Here is a 19,993-nt window from a genome sequence, read left to right as displayed (position 1 = left end):
CTTGAATGTGTGTAACTATAGTTACAATTACCCATGGTGTGATGATCAGATCAGACACTGCAACCAGCTTCTAACCCTGTTTTCAGTCTTAGCTTGAGACCAAACTGTTGCTAGTAACAGCTATGGTACACTAGTTCAGATATCATGGCTAAACCATAGTTATCAGTAACCAAGAAAGGGGGAGTGATTTCACACCAATGGGAGCACGAGGAAAGGGGGTTACTGCATGAGCAAGTGAGGTGCTCCCAATTGCACAGCAGGACATTTGAACTGAGCAAAACCAGTGAAATAGCTAAGCAAAGTGTGAGCAGTTTTAACTCACTGTTAAATAAAACGGCCCCCAAAATAAACTTAACAAATTGTATGCAGCCGAGGTTAAGCATGTGGTTAATTATGAAGGGAATTTGTTTTGTTATGAAAACCAGTGTGCATTTATAATGTCATAATTGCTACCCTGGTCTCCTACTGGGATAATGAGTGGGATATAAAGCAATAAATAATGTTTTCCCCACTGAAACTAGCTGGAAGATGCCTTGAAGAAGTGCAATACTTACGGAGCAGAGTGTGCAGAACAGAAAACAATAATCAACGATCTAACAGAGAAAATGGCTGCCTTTAAAGAAAAGGTAAAAAAAAAATTAGTGGATATTTTGGGTGATACTCAATGCTAGTCTACTCCATGGAGACCCATTGATGTTAATAGACATGACTAACTTGGGTTCATTAATTTCAGAGGGTCTGCTCTGAGTGGGATTTAGTTGAACTCAATCGTTTGATCTGACTATTTCCGATGAAGTTGTCCTGTTCACACAAGGGCTTCTACTTGTGCAATGGAATGTCCCTTCCTTTCCTTTGTCCACATGCCTCACCCATAAAAAATCTTCTGGGGGTTCCCCCAACCCTTCTGAGAAAAGATTTGGGGGCACATGAGGGAAGAGAGGAGACTTTCTATTGCACCAGTGGAAGTCCTTGTGTGAACAGGACAACTTCATTGGATGCAACCCATTCTCTATTTAGTCTTACGCATAATATATAAGCAGTAAAATAACTTTCATTACCATAAACCAGAATCATAAAATTAGTTCCACGAGCTCAAGGAAACTCATAGGCTTATTTTTCTTGAAAAGCAGCTCGCTCTGCCTCATATCAAACTTTAGTTGAAATTTTAGTTATTTCAATAATAACAAAAAGAAGCAGTATATTATATGATAATAGTATATGATATGAGAATGAGGGGGGATATCAGTTATAAAACGGATGGGTGGGGAAAGAAAATTCAATTGGGTTAGCATTGTCCCTTTACTGACTAGTGATAATTAAGGTTTACAGTGAGATATTTTGGGTGAACCTAAGCATCTTTTTGTATCCCAGCCACAAGTGCTACTGGTTAAGTGAATGTTTTATTTTATGTACTTAAACAATTCCGTTATATTTTTTGTTTTCAGACTGTGAAACAGGATGCTGCCATGGAATTAATGCGACTAGATCTTGAACAGACAAATGAAGAACTTGACAGATTAAACACTAGCCATTTAGAAGAGAGATCTCAACTCATTCAAGATCTCCAGAGACGTGAAAGAGAAATTGATAACCTCAGAGAGATTTTAGCTGAGAAAGACAAAGAAATTTCTTCTCTTTCTTCCAATATGACTGAGTATTCTGAGCAGATTAATATTCTGAAGCGCCAGATCAAGTGCAAAGAGGATGAAATACGAGAAATGGAAGAAGCGCTGTCGAAGGCTGAAAGGGAAGCCCAGCTGCTGAAAGATATACAAACAGCAGATGTAAAAGATGCAAGCACAAAGTTTTCGGAACTTTCTGAGCAGTTAAGTGCAATAGAATCAGAGCTGGCAAAGGTGAAAGCTGAAAATGAGTCTAAAACCAAAGAAAATGAGGAACTGGTTAGGCAAATCAAAGAAACCAGCCAAACAATTAAACACCTTAATTGTGAAATCAAGACTCGTGATGTTACTTACAATAACAAACTCATGGAGTATGAGTCACAAATTAAATTGCTTAAAGAACAAATAATTAAATCAACTGAAAAACTGCAAGAAACAGAGATAAAATGTAGGGAGGAAACAGACCATCTCAAATCCCAGCTTGATGAACATATCTCTGCAAAGGAGAAATTGAATACCTTGCTGAAAGAGAGAGAGAACAAAGAACAAAGTTTTGAAAATGAATTGAAATCAGTGAAAGATTTGCACAATCAGCTAATTTTAGAAAATGCTCAAAAAGATGGAGATTTGGCTAATTTGTCCACACAAGTTGCTAAACATACTGAGCATTTAGAAATTGCCAAAAAATCCTTACAAGAAAAAGCAGAGATCATAATATCTTTAAAAGACAAGCTTAAAGTTCTGGAGCAACAAAGTGTAAAGGAAAAGCTTAAGTTAGTTGGAGAACTGGATATCAAGAAAACACAGTGGAAAGAAGTTAAAAATGAGCTACATGAAAAATGTGAAATAATTAACAAGATGGAAACAGAAAGTCAAACTAACATCCTGACAAATAAGCAGTTACAGGCAGCTCTTGAGCAGAAAGAAAAAGATTTTGCAGGCCAGCTTAAAGCCAATGAAGATCTCAGAAATGAGGTCCGTACCATGGAGAAAGAGAAGCAACAGCTAATAAGTGAGAATGAGAGTTTGTCTAAATTACTGGACGTGAAAGAGTGTGAACTGTTGAAGCGTGCTCAATCCATGGCAGAAATGGAGAGTAAGATGTGTGCCAATGCCACAGAAAATCAAAAAATGCTTTCAGAGGTCAGCCGTGATAAAGAGACTTTAAGAAGCAAGGTGGAAGAACTCTCAGATCTTGTAAAGCAAAAAGAAAATTCAGTCGCAGAGCGGTTGCTAGAGAAAGAAAAGGAATGTGGTATATTAGCTGATGAGCTCTCGAAAAGCAGAGAGGCGACAAAACAGTTTCATGAAGAAGTGCAATCATTTGGCACTCAGTTGAAGGATGCTAAAAACAAAGAGCTGGAAAAAGAAGCAATGCTGAGCCAGAAAGTGTTGGAGTATAATAAAATGGTCCAACAGCTCAGTCAGGGGGAAGAAAAACTATTATCATTGCAGAAACAAGTGGAAGACCTAGAAAAGAAGCTTAAAATAAAAAGCAAATCTATAGAAGAAGGAAAAAGGCATAACGATGCCTTATTTAAGCAAGTAGAAGAAAAGCAGGTTAATATGATCACGTTAGAGAGAGAAATAGAAAGACTTAAGGGTGATAACATACTGTTATCTCATCAGGTTGAAGAAAAAGACTCTGTTCTATTATCTCAAGGACTAGAGCTTGAGGATCTTCGCAGGCAGATTGCCAAGAAAACAGCAGAATGTGCAGCATTAAATGATCAGTTGGCACTATTAGTCAAAGAAGTGGATGTTTTGAAATATGAAAAGGATAGTGCTTTGGCTATTTGCACCAAAAGATCAAATGAATGTGATGCTTTTCAGCATCAGTTAACACGGCTTCAGTGTGAAATTGTGTCCACAAAACATGAAGCTCATATGTTGAAATTAGAAAATGAAAAACTGAAAGCAGATATTGAAACAGTGACTGCTACATTAATGAAAAATTGTGAAGGAATAGTTCCGTTAAATGCACAATTTTCTCAGCAAAGTCATAATATTTTAGCTTTTATGGATCAAACTGATACCTTAGTCAGTGAAATAAAAACATTAAAAAGCAGTTTTCATGAAAAAGAGGCTCTCCTTTCCCAGAGGGAAGCTTTGATTCAGCAAATGAAAGAAAACAAAGATGCAGGTGACAAGCAGCATTTGCAGATGATTTCAGATTTGCAAAGCCAAATACAGGTTCTAAATTGTGAAGCTAGTCAACTTAGGCAGGAAGTGCAACAGAAAGAAAATAAATTGAGGAAGCAGGACCAGGAGTTAAAATTACTTAAAGATAAATCTGAGGAATCGGATCTGCTTAGAGTTCAACTGTCTGAGAACATGCAAACAATTTCTGATCTTCAGTGTCAGTTTAAGAATATGATAGAAAACACTGAAGTATTAAGTAAGACAATTACAGAGAAAGATACTTTTTTAAAACAAAAAGAGCAGGAGTGTGTTAATTTGCAAGCATGTATTTCTGAAACTTCCTGTATGCAGCAGAAACATTTAGAGTCGATCACAACTGAAGCAGAACGATTAAAAGCAATTGTTTTAGAGAAAGAGTTGCTGATTAACAATATTTCATTACTTAACAATAAGTTGAAGGCTGAACTTCAAGAAAAAGAGAGTGAATGTGAGACTTTGAAGAAGCAAGTTACAGATGTAGAAGAATTAAACTTGAGTCTAAAAAAGGAAATAAGTGATCAGAATAAATTAATAAATGACATTAGCCAAACACTAGCAGAAAAAGAGGGTTCACTTTTGGATAATGCCAATCTTGTAAAAACACTGGGAGAGGAACTAAAAATAAATGAAGAAAAGTCACGGATGGTTTCTGAACTTCATGATCAAATGAATGGACTGAATCAAGAAATCCAAAAGTTACAAGAACTAGCCCAGGAAAAAGAAAAAGCTTTCTTAGCTTTGCAGGACAAATTTGCTGCTCAGTATGAACAAAGAAGTGAACTTAGTGCTTCTCTGAGTAAAAAAAAAGAGTTTATTGCTGGCTTACTTAATTCTTTAGATCAGAAAGATATCAGTGTTCAACTAGCAGAAAGCAATGTTCGGGCTCTTACTAATGAGATTGAGCTGCTTAGAGAAGAGTTAGAAAAAAGTGCTGCTATACGAAAAAAGCTTTTGCAAGAGAAGGATGAAAGCATTGCCATTAGCCAGAAGAAAACCGACTCTTTGACAGTTGAACTTGAATCTGTAAAATCAGAGCATCAGAAAGCATTGGAACAAGTTGATTTATGGAAGCAAAATGTTCAACACAGAGAGGGAGCTCTACAGGTTGCACAGGAAAAATGCACTGAACAGGCTAAACATATTGAATATTTAAATTCTGAGTTCAGTGCTGTAAATTTGAAATCTTCCCAAGAATGCCACAGCCACACTCTTTCAATAGAAAAATTGCAACAGCAGGTAGATTCTTTAATTAAGGATAAAATTATTTTACAAGAGAAGTATGATAAACTAAGTGTAGAAAACATAGAGCTTGTTAAGTACCAGAACCAATTACAGCAGCAATCAAAAGAGCTACAAGAACTTCATGAAAAATTAGAAGCCAGTGAGAATGAATCGCGAATGCACCAACGTGCTGTCACTTTGCAGCTGGAGAATGAGAGAGAGCAGTTGCAGATGCAGGTTAGTGTGAAGGGTGAAGAAGCTGGTGAATTAAAGGTTAAGGTTGAAAAGCTAGAACAAAGCCTTCTTTTGTCAGAAAACAGATGGGTGACAGAACTTGCTAGTGCGACTCAGCAGAATGAAATTAATCTTGAGCAGCTGAGCAGTTTGGAAAGGGAAATAAAATCAAAAGATGCTCAAATTCAATCTTTGCAGCAAGAACAGGATATTATTAAAAAAGAATTGTCCAAACACCTGTCTGCATTGAGTAGTAGGTATTTCATCAAAGACAGTGATAGTGATGCTGCTCAGCAAGTAACTGAAAGTAAGATTGTATTGGAAAAATTCTCTACTCTGATAGATAGGATTCTCAGCAAAGAAGTAGAACTGCAACAGACCATTTTACAGAGGGAGAAAGACGTACATCACTTGAATAATCAGTTGGAAAGTGTGCTGTCCCTGAGGGAAGAAAAAGAGTTAATGCAGAATGATTTTAAAAAGGTCAAAGATGCTAACCAACCTGAAATTGAATATTTGTTAAATGAACTGAGTTCTGCTAAGGATACATTACGTAGGCAGCAATCTGTCTGTGAAGAAAGGGACACTGCATTAACAAAAACAAAGAAGCAGGTTGCGTTTCTCCAGGAAAAGATAAACAAATTAGAAAAAGAACTTAAAAGCAGTTACAAGACACTGAATATCAAATATCAAGAAGCAGCAAAACTTTTAGAAGAACTAGAACACAAAAACCAGATGATAGAAAACTTAAATTCCCAAACTAAGCAACAGAAGGATTTAATTACTTCTCTAAGCCAGCAGTTAAAAGAAAAGGATTACTCAGTTACTCAAGTCATGGAATCCATGTCTAATGAAATGGTAAAATTTTCCGAGGAGAAAAATGTGCTTGCCACCCAGGTGCAGCAACTGGAAGCCATAAGGAATAGCATGAATGAAGAGGCAAATATATTATCACAGCAAGTAGAAGAATGTAAGAAAGAACTTGAACTCAATCAAATTGTGCTGACTGACAAAGAAGCTACAATTAAAGACTTGGTGAGTGAGAAGGCACAGCTAAATATTGCTTTGGAAAAATTAAATCAAGAAAAAGAAAATCTGAATAAGAAGCTCCAGGCAGCCTTGCTACTTAGAAAGGACTTAATTCGGAAGCTTGAGAAGCTTGAAAAGCATGGCCAAGAAGATTCACGAAGAGAGTTTAAAAAAACACAAGATTTGCTGGAACAAATTGATGAATTAGCAAAGCAGGTTAAAAACGCTGACGCTCACAACAAAGATCTTGTATCCCAACTTGAAGGACTGAAGAAACAATTGTTAGTGAAAGATGCCAAAATAAATGAAATGAGTAAAATGTTATCTGCCAAGGCAACACACCTGGACCAGCTACAGAAAGATGTTACAGAATTCAAAGCTACCATTGCTGAACAAAAAAGTATGTCTGATAAGAAATTAATAGAAATACAGGAAAAAGATTGTCTGCTTGCACAAATGCAATCTGTGCACAGTGAGAAAGAGAGAATGTATGGAGAGGAATTTTCTCAACTTTTCTTAACCATAGAAAATCTGAAATCTGAAATATCAAAGAGAGATGACACATTCAAGGAAATGAATGGATCAGAATCTACCTTAAAAATTGAAGGCTCCTGTAGTGACAGTACACACCAACCTGATGAAATTAATCCAGTAACTCAGCTGGAGAAAGATAAGGAAATCCTGCAAAAGAAACTTAAGGCACTGCTTGTGGCCCGTAAAGAGAGCACTAAAACAATTCAGAAACAAAAGGAAGAACATGCTAAGCTACTAGCAGAATTTGATGAACTAACAAAAGACTTTGAGCTCATGAAAGATGAACATAAAGTACTCCAGGAGATTCATCAGAGAAAGTGTAAAGAATTTGACTCCAATGTATTGCTTTTATGTTCTCTGCAGACAAAGCTGGAGGCTCATACATCTCTTCATCACAATGAAAATGCAAAGCAGAAGACATTTGAGTCAGAGGAGCTAAATACAAAGACTGATATTAGGATACAAGAATCAGAAAAGAATGTAAGCGCGATAGCAATGGAAGAGACTAAGATGATGAAATTTCACAGTAACTATGCCAGATTTATGGAAGAGGGAAAAAAGGTCAAGGAAGAGTTAAAAAAGAAGTCAGTTGAACTTGATGGAAAAGAACAAGAGGCAGTGAAACTGAAGGTCTCTGTTGAACAACTGGAACAGCAGTATAAGCAAGACAAAGAGAATATGCTGACTGAGCGAATTCGGCTTCAGCAACAGCTAGAAACATATAAAAATGAAGTGATTGCTGTTAAAACTATGATTGAAACTGTGAATAATGAAAAGGATCAGCTCCATAAAAAAAGTGAAGAAGATCACCTGATCAGTCTGGAAGAAATTGAACATTTGAAGCTTGATGTTCAACAAGCCAACATGCAAATTTCAGGAAAAGATGAAGAGATCAAATATTTACACAATTCCCTTAAGGATCTCAAAGGCAAGTTTGATCATGGAAAGGAAATAATGAAAGAAGTTACACAGTTACAACAAAGTTTACAAGAAAGTCAAGAAGAAACAAAACATTTTAAAACTGTGTTGGAAAAAGTGAGAGAAGAGAGAGAAGAATTCATAAGCAACCTAGAGAAATCAAATATGGAATTACTAAATATGAAAGAGGAGTTAAGACATGCAAGTGAAGAAAACAAGCAACTTTTGATGGAGTTAAATATGCTGCGTGAGAAGGTTTTACCAGTGGTACTATGTGTGGAAGGTAGAAGAGAGGACACAAAAACTATGCTGCTGCAATCAGATACTATGCTGGAGAACAGAGTTGAAAGTACAGAGCAGTCTAGCTCATTGCAAGATGTCACTTGCAGAGAGAGAGAGTCACTGGATGTGACTAACACAGAAAGAGTGACATTAATAAAAAGAGCAGGTGATCAATATCAGCAACCAACAGAAATGCCTCGGGAACAGATGGGGGGAAATGTAAATGGAGGAAGCTTTCAACCCCAACTGCAGAAGTATGATGCTGAAGAAAAAATCAGAGAACGTCTCCAAAGAAAGCTCCAAGCTGCTTTAATATCACGTAAAGAAGCACTGAAGGAAAACAAAATTCTTAAAGATCAAATGGAGTTACTAATTTTGGAAAACAAAGAATTAATTGATAAGGTTCACACTCTTGATCATCTGATGTCTGAGATGAGTAGAGAAAAACAAGATTTGAATACTGCATTGTATAAAGAGGAGACTCTTGTGGCAGAAAATGCTAGATTGTTAATTGAGAATGAAAATCTTACTGCTGCATGTGAGAGTCTAAAGTCTACTATGGAAACCATAGGCCAGGAGAAGGAAGCTTTTTCTTTTCAGTTGAATTCCTTAAAAGATTCTCAGACAGTTGAATTAACAGGTTGGAAAGCTAAACACAGTGAATTAAAGCAGGAATATGAGTCTCTTCTTCAGGCCTATGACAATATTAGTAGTAAAATAGCAGAAATGAGGCAAACTATTGATGTCACTAAAAAAGAAAAGCAGGAAGCTCTTCACAAAATAAATGAGAGAGAATCTGATAAACAGGAACTTAAGGAGCTGCTTCAAAAAGCAACTGATGAAAATGCAGAAGTTAAGGAGCAACTAAAACATTTAGTTGAATCTAAACAGAAGGAAATCAGTGAACTGAAGATTGAAGAAGAAAAGCAGGCATCTGAACTTAAGTTGTGCTTGGAAAAATATCAAAAAAATATTGATGAATATGTTCTTCAGAACAAGCAACTAACAGAGGAAAATGAGCAATTAAAAGAAGCTTCTGCAATCTTAAAACGAACCTTGGAAAAAGCACAGAAGGAAAACAAGGAGCTTGATAAGGATTTTAGTCTAGCAAAATCTGCTCTGGGGGACCTTCAAACACAGTTACAACTGGACAATAATGCGCAATCCAAGATAAGTGATTCTCTCAGTGAGAGAGAGTCGTTATTAAAACACATTCACTTCTTAAATGAAGGGATTTTGGGAAAAGAGAAAAGAATGCTGATCTTGGAGCAAGAGAACAACATTATATTAGAAAGGTTAAAAGATGCTGAAGAATGTCTGTATCAGAAGAAAAGCTCTTTATCAATGTTAGAAAACGATTGTAAAATTCTTAATAGGGAGATAATAAGTCTTGGTGAAAGAATTAAAATATTAGAGGATGACAAATGCCTATTACAGGAAGAATTAGAAAATGTTCAAGAAACATCTTACAAAGTAAAAAATGAGAGAGAATTTTTGGAGACAGAGTTGCTCAATCACATCAAAAAATTGGATCAAACAACAGAGAGATTGAAAGCCACGCAGGTACAAAACAGCTTGCTTGCACAGCAGTTAGAAGATTTAAAAGCAGAGAAATACAGCACAATTAGAGAAAAAGAAGAACAGCAACTGCATCTGGTCAGAGTATTTGAAGAAAAAGTGAAAACTGCTCAGAGAGACAATAATGGGGCGAAGAACAAAACAAAAGAATTACAAGAACTTTTGAAGGAAAAACAACAAGAGATTAACCAGTTGCAAAAGGATTCTATTAAATACCAGGAAATGATTTTAGACTTGGAAAAATCTGTGAAATTGTCACGTTTAAAAAGTGAAAAAATTGAGAAAGATTTAAACAATGCTGAAGAAAAACTTACCAAATCAAATGAAGAGCTGCAAAAGCTAACTGAAAAGCTCTGTTTATGGAAATCTTTGCTGGATGAGTCTAAGGCTGAAATAGAGCAGCTTGCAAAAGAGAACCTAAATAGTAAAAAGGAACTTAAAAAGAAAGAAAACCAAATATTTAATCAAAAGAAAGAATATGAGAGTCAACTGGAGTTCAGCCTTCAGCAGCTAAAAGCAACTTGCCAAAGAGAATGGCTAAACTTGGAAGAAAAATATAATTCCCTTCAAAGAGAGAAAGAGACTATTCTTGGTGACAACCATCTGTTGCAAGAAGAAATTGGCATTAGAGACATTCAGAATAAGAACCTTCAGACTGAATTGAATGATACCTTAGCTAGACTAGCAGCTTTTGCCAAGTGTATGTCTTCCCTTCAAAATGACAGGGACAGAGTCATTGGTGAAATGAAAACCTGGGAAACACAATTCAAAGAAGTTATTGAAAATAAGCAGCAACAGATAGAGGCCAGTAATGTAACAATAGCATCCTTACAAAAAGAAATAAAGATAAAAATGGTTCAAGTTCAAGAACTGGAGCTCAAAAGTTCTATGCTGGAAGAACCTCAGCATGCAATGCAGGTCTGTGTAGACTCACACAATTTTAATGAGCTTTCTAGAATAAAGGCAGAGAATGTCATTCTACAGGACAGACAACATGAGTTGGCAACCGCTCTGCAGTCAAAAGAAGATTCTTTGCAGGCACTGCTTAAAGAAAAAAAATCTTTTAACCACCTCATAAAAAATAATAATACTATAGAAAAGGACATGGAAGCATTGAGAAATAATTTGACAACCAAAGAATGGGAAATGCAGCAACTTCTATTGGGAAAAAGCGAGATAAAAGCTGAACTGGAAAAACAAGTTGCCATTTCTGACCAAATGAAAATCATGCTAAATAGGAAAGATATGGAAATTTTGCTTTTAATTTCATCAAAGGACCCAGAAGTTTCTGAATATCTCACTCAAATACAAACTCAGCATAGAGAGCAGGTTGCAGAATGTGATCAACAGATAAAGAGCCTGCAGGCAGCCAAAGACAAATCTGATGAAACTTGTCTAAGGATGAAGAATGAGTTCAGAAATCTTCAGATGAAAGCTGACAAAGCAGTTCAAGACAGGGCTGAGATTGCCAGTGAAATTGATGCCTTTAAAAAGGCATTGTCATCTCTTCAGAATGACAGAGATTCCCTGCTTTCTAAACATAAAAATCTAGAGCATGAACACAGAGTTATTTTATGTGAGAAAGAGAGACTTGTAGCTGACAGTGCTAATGAAAACAGATCTCTGAAAAAAGAATTAAGGAAGCTCCTAAATCAGATTGATGATCTTCATTCTGAAAATGCAATGCTCACTGCACAACTCATAAAATATAGGGAAGATCTGAACCAAGTTTTATCACTAAAAGATAATCAGTTGAAAGAATTACTTACACAGAAACTGGAAAGCATTAAGAATCTTGAGCAGGAAAAACTTGAACTTCAGAAAAAGCTGAAAGAATTGCAACTGACTATGAAAGTGCAGGATGAGAGCATAGGAACTCTACAACAGGAAAATAAAAAATTAATGTCAAAAACTCACGACTTAGAGATTCTGATTGCTTCAATAAACAAGAAAAGGTTAGCTTCTGAATCCAGAGAGAAATCTCCAGGTCACAATGGCGATAGCCTTGATCAGAAGAAAGGACTTGCTGTCAGCCACCATTTTGAAGAAAATGTTGAGAAAAGATTACAAGAATTCCAGCATGTGGTTGGCAAACATACAAAAGATACAGAAGAGAGATACCATGAGAGCATTTCAGCTTTGGAACATGATGCTAAGTTATTGGAGAATGAAGCTATTGAATTGCCACATAAGAGATTGTTGGAAATTCAGATTCAGAATAAAGAGCTAAGATCTCAAATTGAATCTTTTGGAAAAGCTATGACAGCTCTGCAAGATGATAGGGAGAGATTAATTGAGGATTTCAAGGTACTTCAGAGCAAATATACTTCTGAACTCAGATATGAAAAAAGTAGAGCAGACAAACTTGAAACTGTGTTTAGTGACTTCAAATCCAATGTTCTCTGTCTGCTGAAAGAAAATGCCCTCTTGAATCAGGCATCACTGGAAAATGAAAGCAAGTTCACTCTCGACCAGCTTACTGATGAACTTGAAAACCTGTGCAAGCTGTTAAATACCCGAAACCTTGAAATTAGCAGACTCTCAACGGAGTGTGAGAATTATGCTCAGCAGATGGATGCCTTTTCCAAGGCTATGGCCTGTCTTCAAGATGACAGAGACAGACTTCGGCAGGAACTCTGCAAACTGAGAGTAATGCATGAAGCTAAACAGGGCACAAGTTTGATTTCCGTACCCTCTGACTACATCAGTGAGATTAGTTATCTTAAGCATAATTTGGAGAGTCTTCAAATGGATAGGGACAGAATGGTAAGTTCTGTTAGATACAGTTCCAACAATGTTAAATTTTAAAAAGATTAGACTGTAATCCTATACACTTGCCTGGAAGTAAGTCCCATGAACTCATTGGGACTTACTTCTGAGTAGCTATGTGTTAGATTCACTATTGATGTCTTTTTCTTCCAGCAAACTTAATATATTTGAAGTTGCTGGCTTAAAAAAAATGAAAAACTGAATTATATCAATATAAAACAACTTACAAAACTATAAAAAACATATTCTGTCGATGTAAAAAGCCTTGTTTTCTTAAACTGTTGCTTTTGTATAGGTTAAAGAAGGAGCTAATCTTGCAACAGCTCAGGTAGCAAAACTAAAAGCCAAAGTTGATGAGCTTGAGAGAGACTTGCACCAGACAAAAGCTTTCCAAGAAGAAGCTGAGAAAGAAAGAGCCTCCTACCAGACTGAACTAGTTGAATTGCGGTAAAATACATTTTAAGTATGAGCTGGAAAAAGTCATATGAACGTTTCGTTTTTGTAATGTGTAGGTAGGGCCTTTTTGTCATATTTATATTGATTAGTGGCTTACATCTAAAAAGTGTGGATATTGAAATAATTCTTTACCCTGGAAAGTATAAGATACTACACTGAAATAATCAGGAAGCTGGCAGCAGACCAAGGGGAGGGTGAGAAATTTATTATTACTGCAGCCTGACCCTATGTAGTTTAGTGGGTAGAGTATTGGACTAAGACCCATAATACCTAGGTTCTAATAATTCATGAAGCTGCCTGGGTGACTTTGGGCCAGTCACTTAATCTTGTCAACCTATGTTGAAACTGTTTGTTGTCTCTTTAAGGGAAATGGTTTGGGTGTAACACATAGAGAGGCCTAAAGGATTATCTTTTTATGTAACCCCTATTGAATATTATGAGAAGTGGAAGCAACTAGTTTTCCCACCTTTTTTCTCTCTTATTCCCTTCCTTTTCCTCACAGTTTGTAGAAGCAGAGTTTAGTGTTGTTGTAAGCCAAGTGTGTCAATTAATAAATATAATCAGAGTTAAAGAAGTCAAGCTTCCAAGAACCATTTTTCCTGTTAAGAAGACCTTAGTTGTTGCAACAACCTACCTACCTCGCAGAGTAGTTGGGCTGGTATAATAGAGGGAACCATAGATGAAATCTCTGCACAAACACAACGGACTTTCACTTGTTCACCAGGACTTCCCTTCCTCTTCTTCCTTTGCATCCCCCAGAATCTTGAGCAACAAGAAGAAAAGGTAGGATAGAATTGTCATAAATAAATAAAATCATGTTAACCATGCATAAGCAATAAACATTGAAGAGGAAGAGGAAGAACTGGTGAACCTGACAATTCCTGCGTTACATGTTCAGTTATAGCTGGCATTAAATGTTTTCCTAATTTAGGAATCCAAACTGAAACAGAAAATTGAAAGGTACTTCCTTATTTAGTGAAACAAAAAGATATACGTTTGTCATACTTTGCTCCACAGTCATTACCAACTGTCTGTATTTTATTTCATGATCTATAGAGTAGTGCTATTATTTATTGAGCTTTTATCCAGCTATTCTCTCCAGGATATTCACAGCATGGTAAAGCTCATAAAAGAATAATAAAAATTCAAACAATATAAACAGTGTGATACAGCACCTGATACTTTTGCGCCATCGCTGGCCCACAGGAACAACTTTAATATAAGATACAAAAATACCATTAAAATGCTATTAAAAATCCTAGGAGAACAAAAAGGTTTTCATCTGGTGCCTTAGAGACAATAGGATAGGCACCAGGTGAGCCTCTTTGGGAAGGGCATTCCCTAGACCACTGAAAGGTCATCTTCCTGGTAGTCACCTGCTTAACATGGTAGTAAACATGGTAGTCACATGGGGTAGAGGAACCTGAAGAATGATCTCCACTGAAGATTTTAAGGGCCTGGACTTAAACATGTATAGGATTGGATTGTTCTTATTTTGTATTACCATATGTGATGGTTCCTCAAATCTAGCCTCATTAATTTAATGACAGTTCTTAGGTTGTATTCATATTGTAATAGTTTGATTAACAGTGTCTTAATATTATCTATATAGAATGGAAAAAAATGTTTTGCTGGCAGAATCTCAAGCACTCCAGAATCAATTCCAGGCAACTCTTTCAGAAAAAGAACAGCAGATTGCAGAATTACAGAGACTGCATCGTGAAATGGTATCTCAGGGATCCATATCTGCTGGTAGCAAGTACCCAACCAAGGTAAAATAACCTACTCAAGAACTGATCTTGAAACGTGTTTAGAATGCATAACACTCTGTATTCTCATGTTAAAAGTTGAATTTATACCCACATAGTTTTCCAAGTCACAGAAACCATAAAGCTGTAACTAGGGGAGTAGTCATCCGGGGGCTCGGGGATCTTAGACCACTTTTTTAGCAGGTGGGTCCCATGTCTCCAGCATTGTATGAGCCATTTTCCATAGGAGGTATACCATCACTGCGGGGTTGTAGCTCCACCTGTCGTGCGAAGGCAAGAATGTTTTTGAAGTCAAGACTAGGGGCATCAGGCCCCTCCCACTCTCCAGTTCATTCTTGCCTTCGTACGAACAAGATTGAGATCTCTATAGCGTAGCATTAGCTAAGTCTTTCGTATTTGTTTGTACATTTGTTTGACAGGGTGCGGAGGTAGTGTTACTTGTGTGTCTCCCAAGTCCTTTCCTTCCCCTGTCTTGTGTTTAACTGCTTATTTGAGTTCATTTCCTTTACCCGGGCAGTTTATTTCCCCTGTTGATTGCCTGACGGCCCCTAGAGCAACCACGGCTGCGGTTCTCTACGTCTTTGGCCGTTTCGAGTTTTTCTCCCGGGCTCTGTCGCATCCATCGGGAGCTCGCGGCTGTGACTCTACCGTAGCGGCTTTTCTGTGCTGGGCTGCCTCGAGCTGCGTTCTGTGGCGTCCTTGGAGAGACCGCGGCTGCGGTTCTCTCTCAGGCGGGAGCTTGCGGCTGCGGCTCCCTGCCTTTCCCCGCCACCTGACTTTAGCCTGCCTGGGTACTGCCGCGCCCCACGGGAGCCTGCGGCTGCGGCTCTCTCATTAGCAAGATCTTATCCTTGAGCTCAGCCTCACTCCGTGGCTTTAAATTCCGCCGCGGAGAGCTCTGTAGTTGGCGGTGACGGCTGCTTGCCCCTGCTGCCTTACCCGTCACAGTATTCTCCTGGCCGTCCCCTCCTTGGGTTTTTTCAGAGCCGCTAGTGCGGCTATCGGCCCCGCGGCTGCTACTGCGAGACTGTGCTGGGCAGCCCCTCCCCCAGTTTGCTAGCATACGGCCGCCATTGCTCCTTCTTCTTCTCCGCCATTTTTTGGCTATTTTTTCCCGCTCTTTTTACGGGCGCCATTTTGTTTGCTCCCTTTTTCCCGCCTTTTTTGTTACCCTGCAAAGCTAACTGTATGTGTGTTGTAGACAGGCTCCCATAGCCATACTCAGGTTTCATTACACACGAATCTCCAACTACTTTAACCTATACTACTGTGACTGTATCATCAAGGCTGTGGCTCTAATCTCAGTTGCTGAACCGTACAGCATTATATTGACGCCGATACCATAGTGCATCCTGCCCCCTCTGTGGCTGTGTACTAAACCTGATCTATATACTGTACATTCTGCCCCCTCTGTGGCCGTGTACCAAGCCTGAAATCCAGCCTACAGCATTATATTGACGCCGATACCATAGTGCATCCTGCCCCCTCTGTGGCCGTGTACTAAACCTGATCTATATACTGTACATTCTGCCCCCTCTGTGGCCGTGTACCAAGCCTGAAATCCAGCCTACATTATACTAACGCTGATACCATAGTGCATCCTGCCCCCTCTGTGGCCGTGTACTTAGCCATCTGCCAGTGTATCCTACCCCCTCTGTGGTCGTACACTGTGCTTGTTCGGGTCCCTACATTCTGCCCTCGCTGTGGCCGTGTACTGCACCCAAAGTGAATATAAGATGGCAGAACAGCCAGGCATGTCTCAAACAGCCAAGCCGCAACCTTCTAAGGCAACTAAGACTAAGCATGCCAAAGCACTGGCTAAGACCAAACATCTTTCCAGCCATAGCAAACCAAAGCGTCCACACTATGCTTCTGTGCCAACCCCCACCACAGCAGCTCAGGAACACATAAGAGATATATTCCATTCACCTGCTGCTGCTTCTGACGAGGAGGACTTTGCTGGTTTTCCTACTCAGCCTTTGCTTAACCAGCCTCCCTCCATGTTGCCCAGGGCTTATCCTCCGGCTCAGCCCACAGAGCCAGCTACTCAGGCACAAACATCTGCTCCAACAGCTACTCAGGCACAAACATCTCCAACAGGGCTGCAGCTGTCCCATGATTTCCTTTCCCAACTTCAAGGCATGCTGTCATTTTTCACCCAAATGCAGTCACCACCACAAGTCCCTGCCATACCTCAATGCACTATGGACCAACGTGCATGTCATGAAGCACATCCTTCCTGTTCCCCAAATCCATTTGATGTAGCCAGAGGCAGATGTATTGACGAAGCTTCGTATGGGGAGGAGTCAACCTTCACTGACCACGTTGAAGGAGATGACTGGAGCGACTATTCGGAACATGAGGAGGATACATCGTATCGCCTGTTTAATGCCTCAGATTATCAGCCCCTGGCGCACAGGGTAGTTAACACCCTTGGTCTCCAAGCTGCGCTTTCAACATCTACCACTCCAGCTATCAAAGGGGCCAAGGTCCTCAAATCCCCTGCACCTACTGAGCACTACATCCCGGTGCCAGACCCCATTGCCAAACTGGCCTCTGAAGAATGGTCTCATCCATTCCAAACTCGCCGCTTCAAGAACCTGGCTGACAAGCTTTACGCCCTAGCTCCGGACTTTGCCACCAAGCTAGCCGTCCCTGGCATAGATGAACCGATCGCTAGCCTAGTTTCACGATCTCTTTTGCCCAGGGAAGGAGAATCCCAACTAAAGGACGCTACTGAGCGACGACTAGACTTCGCCCTCCGCAAAAATCATGAGGCCACTGCTTTCTCCATACGTGCCTCCGCATCAGCCTCCGTCTTCTCCAGAGCAGCTATGATGTGGCTGGATGATCTTCTAGAGGACACTAACCCGGATCCTGCCTCCCTCAGAAGGTCACTGATAAAGTTGCGTAAGACAGCGGCGTTTGTGGCTGATGCCACTTTGGATGCCACTCAACTGGGGGCACGAGCCATGACGGCTCAGATAGTTGCTTGACGGACCCTCTGGCTTTGCCACTGGCAAGCTGACTCTGCGGCCAGAATGAATCTGTCTAGGGCTCCTTACTCCGGATCCCTACTCTTCGGCGAGGAAGCTCTAAAGGCAGTGCTGGTTGACCCCAAAGACGCCCACAAACCGGTTTTGGCCACTGTCAAGAACATCGACCACAGGCCTTTCAGGCGACTTCCTCCCTTCCGCACTAACCAGCCCTTTCGAGGAACGCGGCCAGGAGGACGAGGCCGCGACTTCAGATCATATGACCCCAATTCCTTCAGGGGATCCTGGAACCGGCGTTTCCAGGGCAGAGGTCAGTACCAAGGGCGCAGGGGTACCTCATCATCCTCATATAGGGGAGGGCCTCACCAACGCAAGCAGTATTAACGCACCTCCCGTTGGTGGCAGATTACTTAATTTTGGAGACCAGTGGCTGCGCCTCACTACGGTCTCCTGGATCAGGGAGCTTTTCTGTTATGGCTATGCAATAGAGTTTTGGACGACCCCACCAGATTCCATCCGTCCCCTTGTCCAAGGGCACCAGCCAGGCACAGCATCATGCAGACAGCTATACACCACCTCTTGGCCATAGCGGCAATAGAGCCAGTCCCCACAACTGAGAGGTCGGAAGGGGTGTACTCCCTCCTATTTGCTGTGCCTAAACGAGATTTATCATGGAGGGCAGTATTGGACCTCAAGTTCGTCAACCGTTTTGTAACATATCGCAGGTTCAAAATGGAATCACTCCACTCCATTACAGAGAGTCTGCATGAAGGAGACTTCCTGGCTTCTATCGACCTTAAGGAAGCATATCTCCATGTGCCCATTTGCATAGCCCACAGAAAGTTTCTTCGGTTTGCCTTTGGCCACCAGCACTTTCAATATAGAGCGATGCCGTTCGGCCTCTCCTCTGCTCCGAGAGTATTTACCAAAGTGCTACTCATCCTAGTGGTTTATCTCCGGATTCAAGGGGTTCATCTCTACCCATATCTGGATGATCTGTTAATACGGGCAAAGTCTGAAGAGCTGGCTCATCATCATTTAACGATCACCCTCAATGTCTTGCAGGCCTACGGCTGGCTTGTCAACTTCGACAAAAGCCATCTTCAACCAACCCAATGCCTACTACATCTAGGGGCGATGTTGGACACCCTGCAGGCAATGGTATTTCTGGCTCCAGATCGCATGAGTGCCATCACAAACATCGCAAGGTCCCTGATGCAACAAACATTCGCAGACGTCATGCTTCTAGCCAGGGCGCTCGGAATGTTCATCTCTACCATCCATATTGTGCCATGGGCTCGAGCCCACACTCGTCACCTTCAGTGGACTTTGTTGCCCTTTCAACAGGACATTGCCAGCTCCAACCATCGCAAAGTTCACTTGAGCCCCGCACTGCGCCTCTCCTTCTGCTGGTGGACGAGGACCCAACACCTTTCCAAGGGCACGCTGTTCAGAGAACCCCGCAGAACTGTTGTAACCACAGATGCCAGCCTCATCGGCTGGGGAGCCCATTGCAACTCCCAGTACGTTCAGGGGGTTTGGTCCACCGCAGAGCAGACTTAAAGCATCAACTGGCTGGAGCTAAAGGCTGTCCACTTAGCTCTACTTCATTTTCAGTCTCTGTTCCCTTTGGACCATGTTCTCATTCGAACAGACAACACGTGTGTAAAATCACATTTGAACAGACAGGGGGGCACCAGGTCTCGTCCTCTGCAGGACTTAGCCTCCCTCATCTTTGTCTGGGCAGAACAACATCTACAATCCCTGAAAGCAGAACATCTCAGAGGGATTTGGAATGTGACAGCAGACTGGCTCAGCAGACAACAAGTTTTTCCGGGAGAATGGAAACGTCATCCAGCCATTTTCCATCGCCTTCAGTGTCGGTTCGGCGCGTTCTCAATCGACCTGTTTGCTTCCAGTCGCAATTGCCAGCTTCCCAGGTACTTTGCCCGATACCTGGACACAACAGCGGAAGCAGTGGATGCGCTATCAACACTGTGGTCAGAAGGTCTTTTGTACGCCTTCCCTCCAATACCAATGTTAGCCAAAACCTTGAGGAAGGCGTGAAGCGAGAGGGCACAGCTGGTCCTGATAGCAGAATTTTGGCCACGCCGACCGTGGTTCTCGGACCTTCTTGCAATGCCAGTAATGGATCCTTGGACAATCCCAGTCAGGCCAGACCTTCTATCACAGGGTCCAGTATGGCACCAGGACCCCACTTGGCTCAACTTAACAGCGTGGCGTTTGAACGGGGACATTTGAGGTCGGCTGGCCTGTCTGACGCTGTTATTGATATTATCTTGGCCTCGAGAAGACCATCTACCACTTGGATTTACCAACATACTTGGGTGGCTTTCTCCAAGTGGTGCCAGTCCCACCACCACGATCCATCCCAGGCCACCAT

General features: G+C 40.6%; 1 protein-coding gene across 7 annotated transcripts in view; it reads left to right on the top strand.

The window, feature by feature from the left end:
- The window catches only part of LOC133377194 (golgin subfamily B member 1-like), a 94,642-nt gene that overhangs the window by 58,523 nt on the left and 16,126 nt on the right, over positions 1–19,993 (top strand). For all 7 annotated transcript variants that reach the window (XM_061610728.1, XM_061610726.1, XM_061610732.1 and 4 more), the window contains 4 exons: positions 522–626; positions 1,446–12,365; positions 12,664–12,815; positions 14,437–14,596. In XM_061610728.1, the coding sequence (XP_061466712.1) occupies positions 522–626; positions 1,446–12,365; positions 12,664–12,815; positions 14,437–14,596 (11,337 nt within the window). The remainder of the gene's footprint in view (positions 1–521; positions 627–1,445; positions 12,366–12,663; positions 12,816–14,436; positions 14,597–19,993) is intronic.

Source organism: Rhineura floridana, chromosome 2 (assembly GCF_030035675.1).
Source record: "Rhineura floridana isolate rRhiFlo1 chromosome 2, rRhiFlo1.hap2, whole genome shotgun sequence".
In the NCBI taxonomy this organism is placed as follows: Eukaryota; Metazoa; Chordata; class Lepidosauria; order Squamata; family Rhineuridae; genus Rhineura; species Rhineura floridana.
Note: the sequence above shows the minus strand (reverse complement) of the source record. Positions and strands in the feature narration are given on the sequence as shown.